This window comes from Orcinus orca, chromosome 13 (assembly GCF_937001465.1).
Source record: "Orcinus orca chromosome 13, mOrcOrc1.1, whole genome shotgun sequence".
NCBI classification, from domain to species: Eukaryota; Metazoa; Chordata; class Mammalia; order Artiodactyla; family Delphinidae; genus Orcinus; species Orcinus orca.
In genome coordinates, this window is record NC_064571.1 from 31,162,676 (window position 1) to 31,180,023 (window position 17,348).

Genomic DNA, 17,348 nt, shown 5'->3' on the forward strand with positions numbered 1-17,348 from the left:
CTTCCCATCTAGGGTGAGGGTGATGTGCTTCCCAGACGCGCCCTCTACGTGGTCCCTGAGAAAGTAGGTACAACAAACGTTGATGCAGAGGGAGTGGTGGGAGAGGCCAAAGCGTAAACCTGGAGCCCAGGCATCTCTAGAAGTGACAGGAGAAAGGAGAATGACTAACAGACAGGTGCTGGGAAGGTCCCGGACCCTGTGTAACAGCCCCAGGAGGCAGTCAGGCCTGAATCCCTGGAGCCACTGCTGGAGATGTGGACTTGGAGAACCAAGGAGAAGCAACCTACATGCCCAGGGCTGGCAGAGCTGAGAGTAGAAGCTTGGAACGCACAGGGAGCAGGAAAGGGAGAGGGAGAGAGACTAGAAGGGGTGGGGGGAGAGGCAGAGGGTGGAGTGGGCGCAGGGGGCAAGGAGGGCTTGTACTGTAAGGACTGTCTGCAGATTGCCTGGGCTCCCTGACTCGTAAGGGGAGAAGCACCCAAACAGAGCCCAAACGACCACTTCTCAAAGCTGCAGCTGAGCCTGGCCGGGCAAAGGATTCCTGAATCAAATCAGCCGGGGTACCAGTAAAAGGTTTACATTTTTCATGACCCCCAGGAGAAGGAAGGGGAGCAGGGTAGAGGGAATGAAGTCTCCATAACTAGTAGAGGAAATAAAACCGGATCTTAGTGGGAACACTGAGTTGGGAACTACGGTCTGAATCAGAGCTTCTGAAACGTGAGCACGCGTCCGCATCCCCTGCAGGGCTCGACAATGCCCAGGTTTCTGTGCTGCCCTCAGAGCTGGCTTCATAGGTTTGAAGTGGGACCCAAGTTTGGCATTTCTAACAATACCTCGGGTGATGCCACGCTGAGAACTACTGGCCTAAGTCGATGGTTCTCAGCCCAGGCTGCACATTCAAACCTCCTGGGCAGCTTTGAGAGATACGAAGGCCTGAGCCACACCCTGAAAGATGGGATTTCACTTGGTCTCGGGTGGGGCCTGAGCACTGCTGATTTTTAAAGCTGCCCAAGGGATTCCAACATGTAGCCCCGCTGAGAGCCACCAGGCTGGATGACCATGAGGTCCCTTCCATCTGAGTCTGTGATTCTTGGACTTCTCAGGGGAGAAGGGTGGGAAAGCCAGAGCTGGGCAGGGATCCCAGCCCCTACCCACCCTGCCCCTGTGGCCCCAACCGAGCCTTGCTTGGCTTGAAGCCAGGATGGTGGTGGTGCACACCTGCTCCCCTTCCTAGCCTGGGAGGGGGCTGCAAACACCAGGAGGGGGCAAGTTTGAAGAAGCAAAGGTGAGAGCGAGGCTTACCTCAAAACCAGGGATATGGTAGATGGCCGGCTGGGTGAAGAAAAAGAGCTTTGGTTAGGTGCCCGTCACCCAAGGCCCCACCACCTTTCTGCCCTGGCCAGGTAAACACATCTCCAACCACAAAATGACACTCATGGAACATGTCTGTGATCAGACAGTCCAGGGATTCGCAGACTCTTCCTTGGCGGACTAGGGACTCCTGCGAGGTGCCTGGTAAGCGAGTACAGGGGAAGCCAGGTTGGCAGTGTGCCGTGTCCCCTCCAGACACTTCAGCCAGAGTAGCCTCACTTCTAGCCGGCTTCCATATTAGGGTTCACATCCCACTAAGAGCAAGTTTGAAGATGGGGCTCTAATCCAAACCCCTTATTTTACAGCAGGGAATCGGCTGGCTGAGGCTATGGTAGAGCCAGCACTGCAACAGGGGTCCTGCCCTCACCTGTCCCTGGAGTCCCCTGCCAGCCAGATCACAGAGGTCCCCCTTCCAGAAACCACGTCAGGATATAACCCAGAGAAAAATACATCCAATGGCCAGAGGACTCAGACATAGTAACACAGTTCAGATTTCCGCCCCAGTGTTCGATCATGTCCTGATTTGGGGCTCAGAAAAGATGGGCAAGACCGGTTCCAGCAGGAGGCCCCACATCCAGAGGTGGCCCTTCAGTGCTCTCCACTAAGTGCAGGCCCTTGGTGGGGAAAGAAGAATGTAGCTAAGCCCCCTCCCCTCTATCGGACCATCCCCTTCCTGGGCCCTCCCCCTCCACCACCAGGAGCTCCCTGCCGGGCCTCCTGGATCTGGACGTGGACCAGCCTCACCTTCTCTCTCTGGATGAGCTCAAAAGAGGCCAGCAGCTCACCCGCCGGCTGGTTGCCCCTGGTCAGCGGGAACCAGGCCAGCCGGGGCATCCGTTCCAGACTCGGCTGACAGATGCAGCGTCCCATAAATTCATCTGCACCCTAGACCGAGCATAGAGAAAGAAAAGTCAGCGTCCCCCAGCCCAGGGCTCTGGCAGCCTCAGAGCAGTCACCAGACCTACATCTGGCCTCCCAAACTCGGAAGGGCCTCAGAAGTCAGGGCAGCCCCTGGTGCAGACGGTGAGCTCTGCTTCCCTCAGGGGGATGCGGGGTCAGCATGCGAGTGGCCTCCTGCCACTATTGTTAATGCTGAATTCCCAACATGTTCCACAGTCCCTTTGTATGTCCAGCTAGCGTTCACCTTGCCTTAATGTAATCAGGCTCTAAGCCCATTGGACACGAGAGTGACAGCCTCCTGGCAGTTCTTTAATGCCCTCAGCAGGAGAGGTGTTTGACATTTCCCAGGAATGTGTATCTCCTGTTCATTTCACCTTCAGATCCCCCCAGTTTCCACATGGGGAGACTGTGATCACGCTCATCCAATTAAATGAGTCTTGTTAAAATGATGTTTTCATCTTATCATTCCCTTTACTCATGAGCCTTCCATGGCTCCCCACTGACTAGAGGATAGAGTGAGCTTGCAGACCGGTGAATTCCGACCTTGTGGGTAGCTCCCCCAAGGGCAGGGGCCACAGGCAGAACCTGGGTCTCGGCCAGATGACGCCACAGCTGTCGTAAGCCTCGGTGGCTCGCCCAAGGCGCTCATCTGGAGAAACCCAGGCCAGGACTGGGAGGCATCCCCACCTGCAGTCACATCACTGCTGGGGACATTGCCGAGAGCCATCCTGGAGTGGCCACCAGCTTCTGCATAAGTGCCCACACCAGCGGGTGACAGCCCAGCATAGACCACTCAGAGTGGTCACCAGCCACAGCACGGGGAGGGGTCCCGGAGGCTCCTCTGGGCCCATCGTTGCCCTCTAGTCGCTGGGTCATGGAGAGGCTCGGGGAGGGGAGTCCTCACAGAGGCCAGGCCGCCAGGACAACAGGAGCTCAGGGCAATGAATATTTGCCAACAGGTACAGCCCCGTTTGACTATATTATCAATGAGCACAGCTCTGTTCTCCCCCAGGACCCTGGGGCCCACCCACCCAGAAGAGGCCATGGCTTTCTCCCCCGGGATCCCTCCCGGGCACTGGCCCAAAGGGGATAGAGCACCATTGGTGACGAGGAGGTGAGGTGCCACTGGAAGAGAGAGGCTGTGTCCTGCCGGCCTCCCGCCCGCCCGGCACCAGCAGTCACACCTGCTTCTGCAAAGTCCCCTGGCCCTGGCCCCCCTCCAGGCCCTGCCACCTCCCACCTCCTCCTGCCCCAAAAGCTCCAGGTCCTGAGCTCTTCCCCCGCAAATCCCCAAAAGACCCTTCCTCCAGCTGCTCGGCCCCCACGGAGCCAGCTCTTCCTTCTAAGGGCAGAGCTTACAGGTCAGCCTCCCCAGCCCAGGCCCGCATTGCCCACCACCAGCCAGTGGGGCACCCTGATCAGCCTCGCCTTCCCCCAACCCCTGGTCACCACACTCTCCCTTCCAGTCATGGCAACTCTTTCTGGAAGCATCTGTGAAGCCCTAGCCCCTCCCCTTTCATCTACTGCCACCCCCAACCCAGGTAGGGCCTCTTGGCCACACACCCCTCGGCCGACACAGTCTCTCTCTTCCAACAGCATCCCACCCCTCCTTTGTAACATGTCGCCCTGACACCGCCACTCTCCCCGCTCCCCTGGCCTCGTACTCCTTTCTCCTCCTTCCCTGCCTGCCTTCCCCATCCTTCCATCTCCCACTGGCCTCCGTGCTGTGCTAACACCCCTGCCTCATCCCAACACCCCAATCTCCCATTTCCACCAGGGCCTGGGTCTTCCCACAGCCCCTCACATTCCAGCCCACAGCCCTCTCTCTCCTGGGAACCTTTCAGAGCTGTGCTGTCCAATACCGGAGCCACTGGCCGCCTGTGGCTACTTAAAGTTTAATGGATTAAAACTAAAACAATGAAAATTCGGTTTCTCAGCACACACGGCAAGTGGCCCTCGTTTGGGGGGCACGACCACAGAGCCTTCCCGCCAGCACAAGCGGTTCTGTGCTGTGCGACAGTCCTGCAGAGAGGGCCCCGCCTGCACCTCACACTGGCTCCCTGGAGGAGTCCCTGCCTGGTGGTTCCTGAGCCCCGGCTCCCACCTGGCCGGGGAACCCCACATGAGGGGCCACCCAGCCCAGCACAAGTGCTTGATAACCGTGTGTGGAGTCAAAGCGGCCCTCGGATGGGGAGAAGGGACCGACCTGGGGTCTTATAAGCAAGTTAGAGACAGAGAAAAGCCAGGCTCCTGACCACAGCCAAGCACCCTTGCCAGATCCCTCTCTCTGCTGTGGGCACAGCACACATGTGGCAATTCGTTTTTAATTGCTCTAAAACAGTTTTCACCACTGCCTGTGGGGTTGGGGGAGAGGCCATCAGCCCCAGCCTTGGGCAACTCCCATCTCGTTGGGGACCCACCCCTCACAGCAGCATCTCCCCTGGGCCCTGGAGAGGGTGGGCAGTGAGGGCTCGGGGGAGGAAGGTGGGCACACTCACATAGGTGTCATGGTCGTACAGCTCCACCACAATGCTGGCCGGCTGCTCGGCGATGCTGGCCAGCTCACCGAAGATCTCGATCTCGTAGAAGATGAGTGTCTGGTCCCAGGTGGGGTTCAGGGTGTTCTTCACCACCACCGTCTTCTGGCTCTGGTGCATGAAGGAGACGATTGCATAGGGATCTGTGTGGGCCAGGCACAGGGAAGGGAGATGGGACACAACGGAGACCGTGAGAGTCGCCCGTTCGGGAGTCATGCAGCCACAAAGCTGGAGCAGAGCTGTGGCTGCCACTCAGGAGCACCGACGTCCAGGCTGGAGCCCTATCCTGGGGGTACCTCCCCACCTCCATCCTCCGTGAGGCCAGCCGGTGGCCACCATGGGAAGATGGGACCGAGGTCCCGGAAAGTGGGCGCAAAGATCCAGAGAGCTTCCCTTCTGGGCTCTTTCCTGGGCTGGTTGCTGGAGGCAAAATGAATAGATTGTGCATTCATTCATTCATTCATCCAACAAGCACTTACTGACTGAGTGCCTTCTGCATGACAGGCCGGAGGCTAGGTGCTAGGGGCCGAGGATACATTTGGAGCAAAACGGTAATCTACACAAACAAACATAAAATGACAATTTCGATCATGCTTTGAAGAACACATAGGAGGTGCAGTGGCGTGTGAGAGAGGGATCTGGCATGGCTGAGTCTGCATTTCAGCAAGCTAACTGTGGCTGCCACCTGGAGAAGAGACCGGAGGGGGCAGAAGTGGGTGCAGGGAGACCAGTTAGGAAACTACTGCAGGGGTTCAGGCAGGGAGGGTGGGGGCTTAGATGGGTGGGGGCACTAGAGAGAAACAAAGGGATTCAAGGGCTATTGAGCGGTGGGGGGGTGTGAGGGGGACCCTAAGATCCCTGCAGCTCCCTGACGCCCCCAAACTACTTTCCAGCCTATTGGCCCCAGCCATGCTAGCCTGGGACCCACCCAGGAGGCATTCCCTCTGCCTGGTCCCAAAGCATCACTAGAGAAGATTCTAGGGCAGTGGTTCTCAAATGTGAGCATGCAGCAGAGTCGTCTGGAAGGCTGGCAGAGACTGCTGGGTCCCACCCTCAGAGACTCCTTCATCGGGTCTGGGGTGGGGCCTGAGAATTGACATTTCTAACAAGTTCCCGGGTGTTGCTAATGCTGCCTTTCAGGACTCCACTTGGAAACCAATGCCAGAGAAGGTCCCATGGGACTGAGTGCATGCAATCTGGGACAAGAGCAAAGGGCTTGGAGGAGGGGGCTCCTCCAACTTCTCTCATTAGGGGGCAGGGTCCAGTTTGCCATTTTGTAAGACTCGACGAGCCAGATGCTGAGGGCATGTGGACAGGGAAGTCTGGGGATCCAGGAGGCTGGCAGCTGGATGCTAGCTGTCTGGCAGGGCTGAGCCCAAATGCTCTATCACATGCCCTATACCCTTGGCAGTTCCTCCATCCTGTAGCATCTTGCATCCTCTGCACCCTCCAGGGAAGCCCCCACGTGACTCAAGAGGGCCTCAGCGCCGGACATCTAGAGTCGGGGTGTCCAACTGCAGTCCTGGGGCTGAGATGGGGAGATAGCTCTTCCCCACAGAGGGGAGGGGAGCAGGCCAGTCTCTCCCTGGCCATCAAGAGTCCAAGTGGCATGCCACAGCCACTGCACAGGAGGTGGCAGAGTGGCTACTGAAGAGGTGGGAAAGTTGGAGTGGGCAACGGGAGGACTTCCATCAAGAGATGGGGTGGGGGACAGGGTCCAGGATTCTGGCTATTGCCCAAAGGGCTTGTTTTAAGGGCGGGGGCGGGGGCGGGATTCACGTTAGGAAACAGAAGCTACGGGCACTCACTGGCCGAACAATGCTGGGTTTGCCTAACAGGAGGCAGCCACCAGGCTAGGACCAGCTTGCCAGCCTTCAGGCACAAAAACAAACTGGGGTCAATCTGGGAGGGCTTCCTGTAGGAAATTGGTTTTGAACCTGATTCTGGAGGTAGAAGAGGGCAATGGGAGGCCCTTGGCAGAAGAAGGGGCAGGGGAGACATGCCCACCACATCTTGCCACGCCCACCAGGTGGGAGCCTCCCTGGCATGGGGCTCTCCTTTCCCATGCACCAGCCTGGCAGGGCTGGCCCAAGCCGTTCCCTTCCTGGCCCTGGCAGGGCCCAGCGGCGTCTGTGCATTTAATGAAACCGTCTGGCTGTGATACCATCAGCTCCAAGCTCGGCAGAGAACCTCTCCCCGGTTCCAGTAAGAAAAAGAGGGCGCGTTCCGATAAATAAAACCATATTCGAGAGCCAGCGAAAAAGCCCCTTTTGTTCCCGCCCCCTGTGCTTCCCAAGGCTTTATTTTTATAAGCGCGCGGGCCCCAGACCGACCGCGTTTACACAAAGATCACAATTGCACATTGTGGCGGCCATGCACGCTGTATTGGTGTTGGCAGCGCCCCCCACGCTGGCCCCCGAGCAGGCGACTCCTTCCAGCAGCCCCATCAGCGCAGGCAATGAGCTCAGCACTGGGGGAAAGGGAGGGGGTGGCTTTCAAACAAAAATCACCCAGACCCACACGCTCGCCCCGCCCGCGGCGGGCGGGGGGAAAACACACAACAAAGGCATTGTAAGGAGCAGGCCTGGAGGCCTGGGGCCTCAGACACTGGGCTACTGTGTGCTGGGGCCTGGCCTCTCCCCGCACAAGGCCCAGCCCCTCAGAAAAAGAGAAACAAGGGGGGTGGGGTGTCGCTGAAGCAAGGTGGTCAGATGAAGGGAAGCCAGACGGACGCACAGACACAAGCCTCTTCCAGGAAAGCCAGGAGGATGGAGAGGCAGATCCCAAGGAGAGGTGGAGGGGAGGGGAGAGGCCAGCTCTTCCCAGAGCCACTCCAGTAGGGGAGGGCCAGCTTCAGCCCTCCGGCCTCACCTGCCAAGCCACACGGAGCACCCCCGGCACTGAAGCTGGATCGGAGCTCTGTGAGGACCACAGGCTGCCCTGGGAGCTCCAGCCAAGAACACACAAGGGTTCTACTGGACTCCATCACCACAGGAGGCCCCAGGCAGGTGACTGCTGGACCTGCAGCCCTGTGCCTGATCTCTGCTGTTCAGGCCTTCCCGGAGCTCCAAGGAGGACCCTTCTGCAGTCACAATACACTAAGCTTCCCTCATGGGCCCTCCCTCCAACTGCTCAGACCACAGGGCAGGTGTCATCATACCCCTTGTCAGAAGAGGGAGCTTTGCCCCAGAAAGACCACTAGCCCCTACTCACAGGTGCCTGGGACCAGACTCCCTGACTCGGAGTCAGTGCTCCTTCTACCTGCCACAAACATGGGAAAAGGGCCCTTAACACAGGTGGAGTAGACTGCCAGTAATCAAGGCATTGCAAACAAAAACTGCAATACAGCAGTATTTTTCCTATAAAATTAAGAAAAATCGTTTAGATTTGTAAAACCCAGTGTTGGCAAATATTTGACGAAATAGGTACTCTCCTTTATTGCTGGAAGCAATTCAGCAACCCTTTAGAAAAGCCATCAGGCAGTATGACCTGAAAAACATAAAACTGTTTACACCCTGTTTCCCATATTTCTGGGAATCATCCAAATGAACCATGAAGCTATATGAGCAAAGATGTTCGCTCCAGCGTTACCTGCGATCCGTCATTCGTCCACCATACAGTTATTGACTGACCCGCATATGGTAGGTAGGCACAGTGCTCTGAATATGAAGGTGTACGAGACACGGTCCGGGCTCTGAAGATCATGGTTGCTGCTTGGAAGTGGTAACTAGACATCAGTTACAATACAAAGCGATATGCAGCTTCACGGTGGAGCGTTCAAGGCGCTAGGGGTGGGGGTACACCCTGGAGTCTGGTGGCGTCAAGTCAGTACCCCCAAAGGCGGTCTCCAACCCCGAGTCTCAAGAATAAGGAGGTAACCGAGGTGGACCAAAGAGAAGGGGACTGCCAGGCACCCAGCACAGCACTGGCAAAAGCACCAAAGAGCACTCAGGGAACAGCAAGTCTGTCTGAGGGGAGGAAGGTAGCACCCCGGGGCCCCAGGGAGGAGGACGCAGGCGGGCAGATCGCAAACGGTCCTGGACTCGTGCTCAGCGAGTTGGGCTGAATCCTGTCCATCAGAGTTCCCCAAAATGTGTTCTTCGCAAGGCGAGATCTCGGGAAATGAAGGAACGCTTAGACACGTTCAACAGACTCCTTTCCTGCAGCCACCCCAGTCTTCAATGCCACCGTGATTCGTAAATCGCTAAGCGTGCAGTGTTTCCCAGTCTCTCTCGCTCAGGAACCCTTTTTAAGTGGAGCATTTCACAAGCCTCCAGCACACCTTGGAAAACAGCTTCTTAAGCTCAGTGGGAGAATTCCCCCAGCCAAAGCCAAACTTAACAGAAAGCTGTGCTTCAAAAGAGGGGGTGGGCTCGGACTGGAGTCCAGACAGAGGAAGCCCACAAGCAAGGGCTCCCCAGCCCCACCCCAGCCAGAGTCTGGATCTGGGGGAGACGAAAGCACTGGTCCCCACGGAGGTGACTTCAGCTTGGGCCAACCATGGTTCACCAGACCTCACTGTGGCCTGGCGTGGCAGCAACGCCCCTCAGGACCACCCAACTAGCACACAGCTTTGACCTCCCTGAAACCACGAGGCCGGCAAAGAGGGCACAGGACCTTCTGCTTTCTTGGCAGACACTCTACCCCCATAAATGAATAACTTGGCATCTGACCTACTAGCCTTCTCTCAGCTCCTTCGTTAACCAAGGGGGGCCCCTGAGCCCACTGACCCATGAGACTCTCAAGGAGGGGTTTCTGGGTGCCTCAAGCTAAGGGCCATGCCCTGGAATGTGAGCTGCCCAAGGGTCCTCCCTCCTGGCGGCAGCTCTGTAAGCAGAGCCTATGGCTCCCTCAAACCACACCGGTGGTCGCCGGCTGGGGGTCGAGGCAAAGCAGAATTCCCTGGAGTATAACAGGGCAAAGGAGACAGCGCACTCCCCGATCCCCTTTGACAAACATCCGTCTACAGGGAAGAGCCACTCAGCTCTGACCGCTGTTCACAGCCACGATGCTGCCCAGTAGGTACGGCACTGAGGACAAGTGATTTCTAAGTCCTCTGGAGTCCTGTCTTTTCTGTTCAAAGTAGATCCAGTTTGTATTCCAGATGCTCACCCAGCAGTGGCAACCCTATCCCAACGTAAGAGAAGCCATCTGAATTAAGCATCATTTCACATTTTTTATACCTAATCACTATGCTGGCCACACACACGCATAAGCACACAAGCACAGGCCACACTCGCCCTTCCAGTGGTCCAGAGAACTGATGCCGGGCCTCCACTCAAACCCCACCCAAGGCAAAATCCTCAGGCAGCCTGGATGGCACTGTCTCCACAAGCCTCCCTCCCCGACCGAGTTCAGTGTTATTCAACAAGTGTTTCCTGGACAATTCCTGTGTCCCCCACACCTTCAGTCAAGGAGAAGAAATAGAGAGAGCACTGGCCTTGTGGCAGCCCCAAGGCCCACCACACAAGGGACTAGCAGAGGGCACAGCACAGGCTCATGGGGGCCCCGCTGGGGAAAAGCCCAGGGCAGCAAGGTCAGAGCGCTTCCCAAGGAGAGCCCTCTGGGCTGCAGACGCCAGCAGGCAGGCTGGAAGACGACACCAGCGACAGACTCTGTGCCGGACCCTCCCCAGACCCCAGACATTCCTGATTCACACAGGAGTTTCCTCTGAGAAATGCCAGCCAGTGGCCACGCACAGCCTCCAGCCACCTCAGGGTCAGTTCCAGGGGAGAAACTGCTTTGGTTTAGGGTTTGGGAGTGAAAATAAACACTCTGGGTTTTATAGGTTCACCCGTGTTGGCTGCTGTTTTCCTTTCCAGCAGCCGCTCAATCAGGCCTTTCATTCAGAAGCCAGCGGCCAGGGCCTGGGCAGTGCCCTCAAAGCTCAAGGGATGTTTATTTGGGGGAGGGGGTGGAGCTAGGATGGAAAGTGTGACGTCTCCTTCGGCCCCGGTACCAGGCTGACCCTGCCTGCAGTCCCCAGAGGTGCGGGTCCCCGGGAGGAGCACCCTCCCTCCAGGGTCCATCCCCAGCCCGGCCAGTGGAGGACAAGGGGCCCTCGACCTGCACCCCACTTACCCACCCCCCACACACAAACCTGCCGCCTGCACCCCGACCTCTCACACCCTCCCCCAAAGGAAGAGGAAGCAAGACTGTGAATCAGGTCACTTCTCTTCTCCTTGGGGTAGGTGCTGATTTTCAGAAAGCATCCCGGCCAAGGTTCCCAGGAAGTTGCAGCTGCAGAGGTCTCCCCCACACTCCCACAACCCCCCCACCACCACCTGCCAATCCCCATGTGCTTGTTGCTCTATCCACCCTGAGCCTGGCTGCGTGGGGCTAGAGAAAAGGTCACTGAGAGGAGAGGAACACGAGGAAGCACAGCTGTCCCCAGGTCGGGGAGGAGCAGGGTCCAGAAAGGAGGACGGGCGCCTGGCCATGAGCTGAGTGCCATTCTGTGAACAGGAGGTCACTCCCATAGAAGAACTCAGATCTACTCGAGTGAGTAGCAAGCACTTGGAGTGGGGTACATTTTAACTCAAGCAGTTTAGTTTCTTCATCTGTAAAATGGGGATGTTCAATGCCTGCTTCACAGGAGAGTGGTAAGGGGTACGTGAAAAAAGGTCAGCAAAGCGCCTAGGCTCATAGTGGGCACTTAGTAAGTGCTAGCTCTTTAGATATCTTAGTGTTAGTTCTTTAGAACCTGCTGCAGGCTCAAGGGTAAGTCAAGGTCCCTTCCCGGAGGAGCTCAGAGTCATGGCGGGAAGAATATGACAGAGGTAGATGGCAAGTGATCTATGCAGTGGGTAAGGACTCTGAGAGAGGTGCTGGTGAGGTCCTGGCCAGGTGCTGAGGAAGCAACAACCAGCTCAGCTTGGGGAAGAGTCAGAGGGCATCTGGGCTGGGTCTTGAAGGATGAGTAGGAGTTCACTGGATTAAAAATAGGGAAGGAAGGCATTCTAGGCACTGAGCACAAAGGCCAGAAATGTGGAAGAACTAGACAAACGTTGACGAAAGTTGGTGCAGCCAGAGCTAGCAGATAGAGGGGAATTAGGGAAAGATGAAACTGGTGAGATCCAAAGGGGTCAGATCACGAAGGAGTTGTCTGCCAGGCTAAAGAGCTGGGGATTTACCTGTTAGTGTCTATGTCTGAAATCAGGGGAGTGACATGACCAGCTGTGTCTGGGGTTGTGTGGAAGGTCACAGGGAGGCCAGGAGATGACTGGAGCATTCAGATAAAAGGAGCAACGCCAGTGTGAGACGGCAGCCACGATGCAGAATAGGAGGGAACGATCTCCGAGACAGATTCAGGAGCCAGAATCAACAGAACTGGGCACCTGACCGTTAACCAACCTGATGGGTAGTGGAAGCGCATTGACGTGATACTAAGACCAAGGTGGGATGTAAAGGGGGGCCTGGATCTGGGGGAGGGGTCCCAAGGAGTTCAGCTTAGACAAGATGAACTGAGGTGCCTCTGAGGCTTCTAGGGGAGACACAGAAAATGCGGCTGGACATAAAGGAACTAAAGACCTGGAAGCTTCCCCAACAGGAGTGGCTACTGGGCTGCCTGGGGGACCCCAGTGCCCAGAGAAGAGAACACACACAGAACTCTCGGAAGCATCAGGCTTAGAGGGCAGTAGCTCAGTAGGAACAGGTAGGGCAGCAGGAAGCTGCAGGAGACCAGGAGAGAGGGGTGTCCCAGGGGCCAAGGCCAGAGGGGCTTTCAGGAGGAGGGGATGGTCAGTAAAACCAAAACCTGCAGACAGGTCAAGCAGGCCACCTGACAACCAGGAGGACACGGTGACCTGACTGCAGCCCTCACCTCCACAAACCCAACAAACACAGCGCCCCCCGACCCACCATAGGAGAAGCCCGGGCCATGTTCCCTGTGGTCTGAAGGCCCGATGACTCTGTTCCCAGCCCTCAGGCCCTGGTCCCTGGCTCTCCTCCCTCCTCCCACCTACCAGAAAAGGAGTCCTTGTCCATCGCAGGCAGATCCCGGGCCTGGTACATGTAGCAGCGTAGATGGTAGCGGTTCCCGTCTGCACCGAGGAAGAAACAGATGCCAGCTGAGGGGCTGGGGGTGACCAAGATCTGGGGCTCGAGGGGAGGACAGAGGGTGTCCCTAGAGGGGGCAGCGCACAGAGGGGCTGGATGGTAGAAACAACACGTGTACGCTATGCTGGAGTTAGCTGCTCTCAAGATCAGGAGAGCAGACCACAGCCCAAAGGTGGACCCCCAAGTGATGTGTCCTTGGGTCTGGTGACAGCTGGGGAGGTGGCAGAGGAGGGGGAAGGAGTGGAGGGGTCACAGATGATGGGGGCAGTGAGAATGCACAGCGCCTTGAATGCTGGATTTCAGGCTTAGAGTTCACACACACACACAAACCAAGAGACACTGACCCACTAACAAAACACCCAGACTCAGTCCTCCTCAGCCCCCACGTATACACCTGACCATGTGACCCACACAAACAGGAACGTCAGGCTACACACTCATCCGTGTCACCCCTGTAGACACCTCCAAACGTCACTTACAGTCAAAGATGCAGGAAATCGTGGGTCTGTTCACGCCAAAGCTCAAGGTGGAGACAGACTTGGAATCTTCACTCCTGTCGTCTACCACGCCACCCTGGAGATGGAGAGCTGGTCACCGCAGACTCTGACCCCAGAGCCTGGGGGTGGCAGGGAGACTGGTTCGGAGAGTCAGGTCCCCAGAGTCCTTTAGACGAGGCCCCTCACCTGCCCAAAGCTCCGATTTCACTCCAGGGCTGCGCCTCCCCAGACCCCAGTGTTAAGTCCACAGGGAAATTCTCCCTCTCTAGTGGAGACCAGACAAGCCGGAATGGGATTTTGAGCTGTCCCAGCCTAAGAGGTTAGAGTTTGCTAGAAGGAAGGACTCGAAGGGGCTCTCTGAGAGGGAATCCAGTGGGGATCTGCCCGGGCTGATGAGTTTAGGGGAGCCCGAGTCTGGAGGGCCCTGTCTAGCACCTCTGTCCCACCCAAGACATGTCTGGACACGGTGCTGGTGCCAGGGACACACAGGCACTTAGCTGGGCCCCCAGCTCTGGGGAGCAGCTGCACTGCATCCTCCACTGTCTCTCATCAGCTCCCACTGTGCTGACTGTCAGGGGAGGCCTCAGTCTGAGGACAGGGGACAGGAGTCGAGGCAGGGTGGGTCTGCACTCGGCCTCAGAAGCTGTGTGTAAACCTTGCCCTTGTTCGCTGGGCTCTAACCACTGGGGCATAAACAGCCTCCTTGGACCAGATGCCCACCTCCTTGGTGCACTGCTTCCCTCCACCACCACCTCTGCCACACCGCAGCCCCTCATCAGGGATGAGCCCCAGCGGGGATCTCAAGGCCCCCACAAAAATTGAAAATGTGCCGGTCACATGGCAGCCCGTCCTTCCAGACCTGGCTTTCTGTGATATCAGCTCCACCAGCCTCCCACGGCAGAAGCCCAACAGAGAGACTGCCCGCTTCCTCTGCAAGCCCTTCCCCCCTCCCCACACTGTCACCTGCCCCAGTCCCTCGCCAGTCCCTCTTCCCAACACACAAGCACGCACACCCTTGAAAGAAAAGCCCGGCCTCCCCTCCCGTGGCATTTTCACCCCGTCCAGGCCCACCCAGAGCAGCCACTTCCCAAGGCCACCATGCCCCCCACCTGGCGGCAGCCATTTCCCAGGAGTCTCGACCTCTCCCCAGGCCCTGCAGCTACATCGTGGCCCCACCCACCTAGATGTACGGCCACCTAGGTGCTCCTCCTCTCCACCCTCAGGGCCTAGCCCCAGACCTCCAGTCCAAGAAGCTTCCCCGGGTGCCCGCCCGCTGGCTTCCGATCCGCCCGCACCCAGGACCAGAACCAGCTACATTACCCACACTGAGCACCCGGCTCCCGGCCTGAAGCCCTCCATGGCTCTCGCCACCTGAAGGGTCCTGGTCAGACCCCAAGTGCCCTGCTCCACCTTCCCCCTCCAACACCAGGGCTTACTTCCCCCAAATCCAATCGGGCAGGCCATGCTCCCCAAAGCTGGCCCAGACATGCACCTGCTCCCAGTGCAAGCTCCTACCGTTCCCTGCCAAGAATGCTGGTCCTCCCCCAGATCAGCTCATCTTAGGACACCAGGGAAGGCCTGCCCTGGTCACTCTGGGTCAACAAGGAAATGCAACCTAAAGGTAGGCAGTCATCCTCTGCTCCATCCCACAGAAGAGCCCATAAAACATATACGGGGGAAAGACATGTTCATCTGCTCTCCCAGGGGACCCACTGAGGTCCGGCTACAACGGGGTGGGCTCTGGCTCCTAGCACAGGACACCCCACTTTCTGACAGGAAGATATGGTGACCCCCCCCACCCCGCCTTTCCTTTGGCCACAATTTCAACACAAGCTCTAGAATCAGATTCCTTGGGCTCCAGCTACCATTTACTAGCTGTGTGACTTTGGGCAGGTTGCTTAACCTCTCTGCACAAGTCTCTATAAATTTGGGATAATTCTCCAGTATCTATCTCAGAGAGTTGCTGGGATTCTTAGGAAGACAAATCACATGTTGTGTTAGCACACCACCTGGGGAAGTCATAAACCATGAAGTTACTAATTGTGCTCAGGGGTGGTATTCATATACCCCATATTTGTTCAAAATTGTTCCAGGAGCTGGAAAAGTAGACATTTCAGTGCAAAGTCACAGTCCTGGGCAGAAATTAAAATCAGTCAATCAAGCAATCAACTTCTCCACACACACACACACACACACACACACACGTGCACACACACGCATACACACATGCACGCACGCACACACCCACACATACACACACACAGGAGAGCAGGACAACAGGGAGGGATGCCATACTACAGACAGGTGAGAACCCAAAGGCCACAGCATCTGCAATCTTCCCTCCCGGCAGGCGTGGGTCCCGGGCATCCTGGGTTCCCGCCAGGAGAGGCGCTGGGCCCAGCCTCACAGCTCTGGCCCTGCCGCCACCCACACCAAGCCCAGCAGCTAGTAGCTCTGGCCGCAGGGTCTACGAGGCCGCACGTAGAGCCGGAGCTGGGGGCCCAGCAGGCCACCCCAGGCGTGAGGTACAGGGACGCCAAGGAAAGCAGGTCAGGATGCTGGAACCAGGGTTCGGCCAGCCCCCAGGTGCCACGAGGCTTAGCGCTGGCAGCTCAGTGCGCCTTGGTCGGGGGGAGGGCAGGCTCTGTAGCCCCTCCACCTCACCCTGGCCACACATATGCCCCACGCCAGCAAGTAGGGCACTGAGGTGAGTGCGGGGAGGGAAGCCGCCTCCAGCTCCCATGGGCCCTGTGATTTCTCTCTTCCACCAGGTGCCTGCAGGGACCTCCACGCTTGCGGGCTGCCTCCAGGGCACATCCCCACTCAGCGCGCACCTGCTCCAGGTGGCCCCCCAGCCGTGTCCCGTCAGCAGCGGGCAGCACTTTCTGGGTCTCTGTCCAAAGGCAGGGCCGCCTGCCTGTGATAAAAAAAGGTGTCCCCCTCCCTGGGATTTCCACGAGGCCGGGGCCAGGTACCTCAGGTCCGGCTCAGGCCTGGCCCACAGCAGGCCCCAGCACCGAGAATGACACCCTTCAGAGGCAGAACCAGCGCTCCCTCGGAATGGCCCTGAGGGGCTGCCGAGGCTCTTCCACCTGCCCTGTCTCCAGAGGAGGGGCCCACAGCCGCTCCCCCTGGTCCACAGGGCCTCTGTCCGCGCCCACTCCCATCTGCCACCCTTGCGTGGCCTTGCCTCCGCCTCCCCTTCCCTCCCTGCTCAAGGAGACAGACAGGGGTTGCTGGGAAGAAGCTAGGAGAACCAGGACGACACACGCACCTAGAGTCCCCAGTAAGTTCAGTCCCGCCAGAGGAGCCTCAGCCCTGCGGTCAGCCAGGTTCCCAGGCTGGGCAGAATTCCGCCCACACAGCAGGCTAGTGCCTTTACATCCTCTGGCCCACTGACCTTCCCAGGGGGGACCTGGGCTCTCCACGAATCCCCTTCAGACCTTAGGAGCAGAGCGGAGGCCGGCCCCTCTCCCAGCCCGGTGGCAGCCCCTGCGTTGAGTCTCCAGCAGTCAGCCTGCTGCTTCCACACTCAAACCAGCTGAACCCCCAGGGTCCCCTTTCTCGCCCTCAGGCCTCCTGCACGTAGTTCTCTCTGCCCTGCTCTTTCCCTGGCTTTTTCCTCAGACATCCAGTCTCACCTTCAGGGTCACCCTGCAAGGATGAGTTAGGTACACCTCTCGTGTGCTCCCACAGAGCCCCAGATTTCCCCCCTTACTGCATATATCACCCTCCATTGTAAATACCTGTTCACTGTCTGCCTCTCCCACAGAGAGCTTTGTGAGGTTCCCCCCATGCACCCAGCATCCAGCAGAACCCCTCACACACAGCGGGTGCCCCATTAATAATTAGAGAATGAGTGAATGAATGAATGAGTACACACCTTTCTGGGGAGAGCTGATGACAAAGACCAGCCCATCGCCAGGTCAGGGGATCAGCCTGTGTGTTAACGCAGATGATCCAATGTCACGCTTTTTCCACTCTG

The 17,348-nt window shown here is 57.7% G+C and overlaps 1 protein-coding gene across 21 annotated transcripts in view; it reads right to left on the reverse strand.

The window, feature by feature from the left end:
• The window catches only part of DYSF (dysferlin), a 223,761-nt gene that overhangs the window by 80,717 nt on the left and 125,696 nt on the right, over window positions 1-17,348 (reverse strand). For all 21 annotated transcript variants that reach the window (XM_033400464.2, XM_004277066.3, XM_004277062.3 and 18 more), the window contains 5 exons: window positions 13,346-13,439; window positions 12,773-12,850; window positions 4,770-4,951; window positions 2,116-2,256; window positions 1,303-1,332 (listed from right to left, as the gene is read on the reverse strand). In XM_033400464.2, coding sequence (XP_033256355.2) covers window positions 1,303-1,332; window positions 2,116-2,256; window positions 4,770-4,951; window positions 12,773-12,850; window positions 13,346-13,439 — 525 coding nt within the window. The remainder of the gene's footprint in view (window positions 1-1,302; window positions 1,333-2,115; window positions 2,257-4,769; window positions 4,952-12,772; window positions 12,851-13,345; window positions 13,440-17,348) is intronic.